The 7,928-nt window shown below is 34.9% G+C and overlaps 1 protein-coding gene across 1 annotated transcript in view; it reads left to right on the forward strand.

Moving 5' to 3' along the window:
• LOC123705334 (otoferlin-like) overlaps positions 1-6,433 on the forward strand; it is a 75,855-nt gene extending 69,422 nt beyond the window's left edge. Inside the window, exons 14-26 of the mRNA XM_045654073.1 lie at positions 9-199; positions 282-479; positions 570-686; positions 758-910; positions 1,055-1,255; positions 1,361-2,740; positions 2,878-3,012; positions 3,090-3,532; positions 3,652-3,941; positions 4,266-4,464; positions 4,647-4,885; positions 5,102-5,381; positions 5,562-6,433. Coding sequence (XP_045510029.1) covers positions 9-199; positions 282-479; positions 570-686; positions 758-910; positions 1,055-1,255; positions 1,361-2,740; positions 2,878-3,012; positions 3,090-3,532; positions 3,652-3,941; positions 4,266-4,464; positions 4,647-4,885; positions 5,102-5,381; positions 5,562-5,742 — 4,007 coding nt within the window. The 3' untranslated portion in view covers positions 5,743-6,433. The remainder of the gene's footprint in view (positions 1-8; positions 200-281; positions 480-569; positions 687-757; positions 911-1,054; positions 1,256-1,360; positions 2,741-2,877; positions 3,013-3,089; positions 3,533-3,651; positions 3,942-4,265; positions 4,465-4,646; positions 4,886-5,101; positions 5,382-5,561) is intronic.
• Positions 6,434-7,928: the final 1,495 nt, after the last annotated feature.

Below are 7,928 nucleotides of genomic sequence, written 5' to 3' on the forward strand. Positions count from 1 at the left end.
TATTTTAGATGACTTAAATGCCGACACGGGCTATTGGCAGAGTACCACTCCTGATGTGAAGCCACAGACTACTGACAGATATTATTATTTCCTACCATATTGGGATACTAAGCAATGTATGCACGTTCGTAGCATTTGGCCTGATCATCGTCGCCGTATGTATAACTCCAACATGCTCAACTACATAATTGACTTATTGGTAAGTTTGTTAAACATTTTATTTTCATTTAGTTTACTACATAGATGTCCTATTAATTAAAAAAAATGTTTGTAACTCACAGGAAGACGGGATCACTGATGCAGAAATGTCTTTAAAAACAAATGGGAGTCTGGACAATACGTCCCTAGCTGCTTTAAAGTCAGTTATGGAAACAGTTACTATTCACTGTGCAAAGTATACTGAATACATGAATAGTGCTCAGCCTATCGGAAATACGAAGCTTGATCGGGAGAGGCAAAAATTGTGCATATACGAAATAGTGAGTTTTACGTTTAACCTATTTGAACTTTACACATTGTTATTCAGCGTTATAACTTGAATAAAACTTCTAATCGATATCGCGTTTCAGGAACAACTCGCTAATTTAGCACGCACGCTCAAAGCTGTTATTACAAGACACTCTGTCAAGGACCGCATCAGAACGGCCTTTTCCTATTTGAATCGATTGAGATATTTGTGCGAAGATGTAAGTTTAATTACTTTTCTTTTTTATTTATTTTCTTACTTAAAAACTTATTTTATATTTGTACTTTGCAGTCGCAACATGCAATGCCAGACATATTTATTTGGATGATAAGTAACGGTAAACGTGTGGCTTACCAACGTATCCCGGCTAGAGACATAATTTATTCAGATAGGCCCGATGAAGTGGGTAGGCTTTGTGGAAAGATGCAAACATTGTTTCTTAAGGTAATGGAAAATTTAACCATTTGCTATTTGTATTGTATGTGAATGAATGTTTATTATATAAGTACTTAAATATAATCTAGAATCATATGTTATACTATAAAACACATAAATTATTTATACATTCTATTTTTTATGTAAAATTAGTGGCCGGGCAAAAAAGCATCAGCGCCGAGTGGTTGGTCAGTTCCTGCCAAAATAGAAGTTTATCTTTGGCTCGGGCTTTTGCAAGACAAAAAGCATTTTATCGACGGATTGCCGGGAGGCTATTCACTTAGCACTGAACTGAAAAATGCTGACAGGCCTCGCGCTAATCCACCAACGAATATATTTTACACCGAGAGACACGTAGGTTTTTTTAGAAAAATATTTGTATTCCTATTATATTATCTTTTTATTTTTAGAATGTATTTATAATTAATAGGAAATAACTTTAACTATTATACTTTTCAGAAATTCCAAATGCGTGCGTATATCTACCAAGCCAGATCATTAATAGGATCTGATGCTTCGGGTCTATCTGATCCATTCGCACGAGTTGTTATAGGAGATTGCTCTGCTACGACGCAAGTTATTGACGAGACTTTAAGTCCAACTTGGGATGAATTACTCCTATTTGATGACATACTGCTATACAGCTCAATCGATCAAATAAAAAAATACCCACCAACTATAGCAATTGAAATATTTGATCAAGATAAAGTTGGAAAATCAGAATTCATTGGTCGAGCTTTGGCACGACCACATATTAAATCTCTGTCGGAGAAATATGAAAAACCTGAATTCCCACCTCGGCTAGAGTGGCACACAATACTTCGGGGAGGCGATGCTGCGGGCGAGCTCTTGGCTACCTTTGAGCTTTTGGAGGTACCATTAAAACAAGGTGTTCCCGAATTACCTGATCTCCCAGATCCTAGGGAACCAAATGGAAAGCCACCAATCGATGCCAATAAAGGCCCAATTCTTCCTGTACCAGTGGGAATACGCCCGACTCTATCGAAATATCGTATAGAAATATTGTTTTGGGGTTTGCGCAACTTAAAACGTGTTCATCTGCTATCCGTTGATAAACCAAGGGTTGACATAGAATGCGCTGGACATTTGATATACTCATCTGTTATACAAAATTCCAAACGCAATCCTAACTTCACAAGTCCGGTAAAATTCATTGATGTTGAACTGCCAGATCAGGATTTATATCGACCTCCCTTGACGATCCGTGTTTTAGATTGCCGGAGCTTTGGCAGAGTGACACTTGTTGGAACACATACTATTAATTCGATTCATAAATATATGTACACCCCTATGAGCAAGCGTGAAAAAGATCTTGAGGACCGTAAAAAGTCATTGATTCAATTACAAAATGTAGACTTGCATGCGAATCGTATAGTTCAGGATGATATAATTATGACTACTGACGAGAGAGATAGCTGTCCTCTTCTAATACATGACTTCCAAGGAACAGCTTCTTATGGATCAAGCGCTACTTCTCCTATGCGTAAAAAAGCACCAGGCTATGCAAAACGTGAACTCAGCAGGAGGAGGAAACCAAGTTCCGAATCATCCGGTGAAGAGGATGACAGTAGCAAAGATTGGTGGACAAAATATTTCGCATCCGTAGAAAAAATGATAGAAGAAGAAAAAGAACACAAGAGGGAAAGACAAGGTTTACTACAGCCCTGCACTCTGAACTATGTTGACGAAACACAGTCTCCTCGAGATGAAGCCCACTCACCGCGAACTGAACGCAACAGACGCCGTCGCACTGCATCGCCAAAACCGAGTCCAACTATAACCAACAATTATGAAATACCTACCAGCACATTGGCTAAAGTAAGTTTAACTAATAAAGATACGTTTTAATAGTGATTGCTGATAATAGGAGTAGTATAAAATTAGTATTACATATTGTATTTTATTATTTACTATCAATTATAAATATCTCTCAAACAAATAAATTTCTAATACAGGTATATCCACACGAGCTTGAGGCTGTACCAGAGTATGAAGAGTTTAAAGATTGGCTGCACTCATTTGACTTATACCGTGGCAAAAAGACGGGTGATGAGGCTGAAGATGAAAGTAGAGTTGTTGGAACATTTAAGGTAAGTTTTGTTGGTACTATACTTAGATTGCTTTATGTATCCTTCTATTGAAAATTATTTATTTTTTTAACCTTTAGGGAGCACTAAAAGTTTACAAATGGCCACTGTCTAAAGAAGCTGAAGAAAACACCGTCATGGAATTTGATCCAAATTCTGGTTTCTTCCATAACGTACCCAGTAATGAGCCGATACATGTTTTGATAAGAGTTTACATTGTCAAGGCCACAGATCTACATCCTATGGATTTTAATGGAAAAGCCGATCCTTACATAGTCCTTCATCTGGGATCACGTAAATTCAGTGACAAGGAGCATTATCAATCCAAACAACTCAATCCAGTATTTGGTAGATGTTTTGAAACAGAAGCTACTTTCCCTCATGATTCTATGCTCACAATACAAATTCTTGATTGGGATTTGTTAGGAAAAGACGATTTGATTGGTGAGACAAAAATCGATCTAGAGAACAGATTTTATAGCCGTCACCGTGCAACTTGTGGATTACCGATGAAATATGAAGAGTAAGTACTTATATACATTCCTGTAAAAATATCCGCCTTTGTTATCCGCGCTTACTAAAAACAACTAATGCCTCTTTATGCTTACTAACTCTCTTACTAACACTAACTAACTATTTTAGAGAGGGATTTAACCGTTGGCGCGATGCAATGAAGCCAACACAAATTTTGGCTAAACTATGCAAAGATATCAAAATAGACGCGCCGATATATGAATATGGTCGGGTTAGGATTGGACGTACAATTTTCAACATGTCCATGGATGATCCCGAATTATTCACTAATCCCGACACAATTCAAGAACAGATGGCATTGAATGTGCTCCGACGTTGGCACGAGGTCCCCCGCCTTGGGACACATCTTGTCGTTGAACATGTAGAAACACGACCCCTTTATAATCCCAATAAGCCGGGTAAGATTAAATAACAATAATAATTTCAAGTGTATACAAATTCACATACAATTGGCGGGATCGTTATTACGTACCATCGTTTTTGAAAATAATATAGACTATATTTTCAGATTTAATGTTTTGCTTTTTTGTCTTTGTTTTAGTCATTAACAAAACTTGTTAGATTGGGAATAGATGATACTACATATTAATAAAAACTTAAAATTTAGCCAAGTAGGACCGTATTGTATAACAACTACAGAAAAAGTAGCACTGTCGGCCGATCTTTGAATTTGAACAAACACTAACCAAAGCAGTTGATATTTTATTCATTCATTTGCACAGGTATCGAACAAGGACGCCTAGAGATGTGGGTTGATATGTTCCCAATGGATATGCCACTCCCTGGACAGCCTGTAAACATCTCTCCCAGAAAACCAAAATCTTACGAAATGAGAGTCATTATTTGGAACACTGATGATGTTGTTCTTGAAGACGATGCATTCTTTACTGGTGAAAAGATGTCTGATATCTACGTGAAAGGGTAAAATTTATTTTTTTGGAAATATATATACAGTAAATAGTAATGTTTGAATGTAATGTAATATTTTAAGCTTACAATTTTATCAAAGAATAATTTAACAATGACATTTCAAATATTGTACTGTTCTAATTAAGTAAAATAAACTCGTTTATGTAATGATTGTTCATTCGTTTATCTTGTAGGTGGCTGAAAGGTCCTGATGATTGTCAAAGCACTGACATTCACTACCGCTCACTAACTGGCGAAGGAAATTTCAACTGGCGTTTCATTTACCCCTTCGACTACTTGGAGGCTGAAGAGCGTATAGTGATAACGCGCAAAGAATCGGTATTCTCATGGGATGAAACTGAATGCAAAATTCCAGCACGGCTAGAATTGCAAGTTTGGGATGCTGATCATTTCTCAGCTGATGACTTTTTGGGTATGTAACTGTTAACATTTTCTTTGGTTTAGTAACTGTTAATTACTTTAGTTAGTTTCAGTTAACCTATTTCAAAAAATAACAAAATTAATCAATTAATAAAAAGTTCCCTAATACAAATTGTACGTACCTATTGTAATAAGAATGCGATACACTTTAGAAAGTGTATTAATCCTTTCCTTTTCCTTCCTTTATGGTCTTCATATTATGTTACAGGGGCTTTGACTCTAGATCTGAACCGTTTCCCGCGGGGTGCAAAGTCTTCCAAGCTTTGCACATTGGACATGCTACGAAATGATGGTACTGTGCCAATGGTAAACATTTTCAAACAAAAGCGTATTAAAGGCTGGTGGCCTTTCTATACTAAACGTGACAATGAAGAAATGGAACTTACTGGAAAAGTAGAGGCTGAAATCCATCTTCTTACTCGTGAAGAAGCCGAGAAAGTACCAGCTGGATTGGGACGCAATGAACCAGATCCCTTGGAAAAACCAAAGTAAGTACCCTTTAAATTCTAATTCGTAGTAGCTACATAGCACACAGCTATATTGATCTTTTTACCTGAGTATATTTGACAATTTAAACCACAAGTAGGTTGATATATAAAATGCAGATATTACTATGCATAATACCTCTCACTAGTAAATTAATTGGTAAATAATATTTTCTTTTATAGTCGGCCAGACGCGTCCTTCATGTGGTTTTTGAATCCGCTGAAGTCTCTGCGCTACATACTGTGGCACAACTACAAGTGGACCATCGTCAAAACGATGTTTGTAGCCGGCGTGGCTCTGATGATCTTTTTACTCATCTACGCTGTTCCCGGATACACAGTCAAGAAATTCCTCGGTGCTTAAACGGATGATTGTATTGTTAAACATATCAATTTGGAGGACTTACGAAAATTATTACAATGTTATCTATTTAAAGTAAAGATTAAAAGTCTCAGTTTAACTATAGTTAGCTGGCGCCATAGCGCCACATTCTGACAAACCAATTTAAAAAAAAAGATTCGCCTCCATCACAAGAAGATCAGCGAAATGGCTCCCGGATTAAAGTCAACAAATACCACTATAACCAGCCTTAGTCTGGTTTAAGTTTCACGACGACCGTCAGTATGGACTGCCCCGCGCAGATCGGTCTGTATTAAGATTAGGGAGCGTTTACGCGGAGAGTTCCGTACGGACGACTGTCGGCTTGGAAAGCACCGTAGCCTGCACGGTGCATCTGAAGTAAACCAGTCTAGGGCTGGTTTTAGTGTTATTTGTCGATTTTAATCCGGGAGCCATTTTCCTGATTTAAAGTACACAATATTATGACATAATATTTGATATTACATATCTCCTGATAATACGCACTTTTCGATGCTATAGGATACGTGCAGTAAGTTTTTACGACCATATTTCAACCGGTCATGGAGCAAACCTATACATTATAACTATAATATAATATTTATTATCTTCATCTCAAATCATCATCTTGACTATTTGTGAAATTATTATTACAAAATTATTCCATCTTTTCGCTAATACATCATATTTTTATGATTGTATGTCTAAAGTTCATTGTAAGGTCGAAATTGGACGATTCTTTATTTTTAAATAGATAATACGAGCATCTCATATAATCTTTACTTTATATATTATATATATATGTATGTATAAATTGTATAAAATAATTACGACTAATATCTATTATCTCTATCTTTTTTGTGGCCTGCTAAAACTGTGAAGCCTTAATATATATTTAACTTCTTATAGTTAGAATTTGATGAAATTTATCTAGAACAAGGAAATTGTATTGGTATATAGAGCTAGGCTTTATACAACTTGGTGTAAGATATATGAACTTTAAGATTTGACCGAATTGGTGATACTTTATGAAAGTTATAGAAACGGTTTTTGATGAATATAAATAGGTAGGTATAATTTACCGGATACAATGTAAACAGTTATGATTGTGAAACAGCAAGTACCTAAGTGCTCAGTATGTTTTTGCTGTTTAATATGTTTTAATCATTATAATTTTGTTTAAACTACATATTTAGATTTATGTTGCTAAAAATAATTTTGTTTAAGCAATATCTTATTGATTTGCATTAGCTAAGCTTTTTAACAAATTTACTGGACTGAATTTAATTATTAAATGTAGTTAGTCACGTGATAAAAATAACAAGAGCACAAAATGTAAACGGATCATACATAATTCAAATTACACAATATTATGACATATCTGATATTCCATATCTCCTGACAATACGCACTTTTCGATGCTATAGGATACGTTCAGGAAGTTTTTACGACCATTTTACAACCGGACATGGAGCAAACCTATATACAATTATACATGCGCCAAAAGTTGTGGCAACATTTACCGATAGTGACATTATCCAGAATGACTAAAAGAAGAATATAATCTTCAACCACAGGATTTATGACGATTGATATGCAGGAATAAACTTTAATTCCGCGATTATTTAGTATTATAATGCATGTAATCCCTATGAATGTAATTTTTAAAATTTATCTCGGTGTTAGTACGTAAACTTATATCTTGTTAACTGTTTATGTGGTAACTGTGTCTTTTTATTACATATTTTTTTCTGTATTGACTCTATCAAAAAACTGTCCAATGTCCATATCCATATTTGGTTTATCTTTCTGTAGCAAATTGTTAGAATGCAAATAACGTAGGTATCAATTAGTTTTCAGAATATTAATCACTTATCTCTCTTTAAAAATTAACGATTTAAATGTTTTAAAATATTAAATGTTAGATAATTATTTAACTGAGTGTCTGCTTCTTAGCATAATATTTAAAACAGAAAACAAAAAAAAAAGTCGCTTATCTATTATTTCGTAAGTAAAATAATATCCGATTGACATATTCGTAGGCTGCTTTATCAATAAAATCTCACATTTTTCTAATTTAATAAACTATTAACAAACTATTCATAACATTAATAACTCAAATGATTTTCAAAATAATGATTATTCTTGTATTGATATATTCTTAGCATTTAAGGAATGTTGCACAAGTATAT

Source organism: Colias croceus, chromosome Z (genome assembly GCF_905220415.1).
Source record: "Colias croceus chromosome Z, ilColCroc2.1".
Lineage (NCBI taxonomy): Eukaryota > Metazoa > Arthropoda > Insecta > Lepidoptera > Pieridae > Colias > Colias croceus.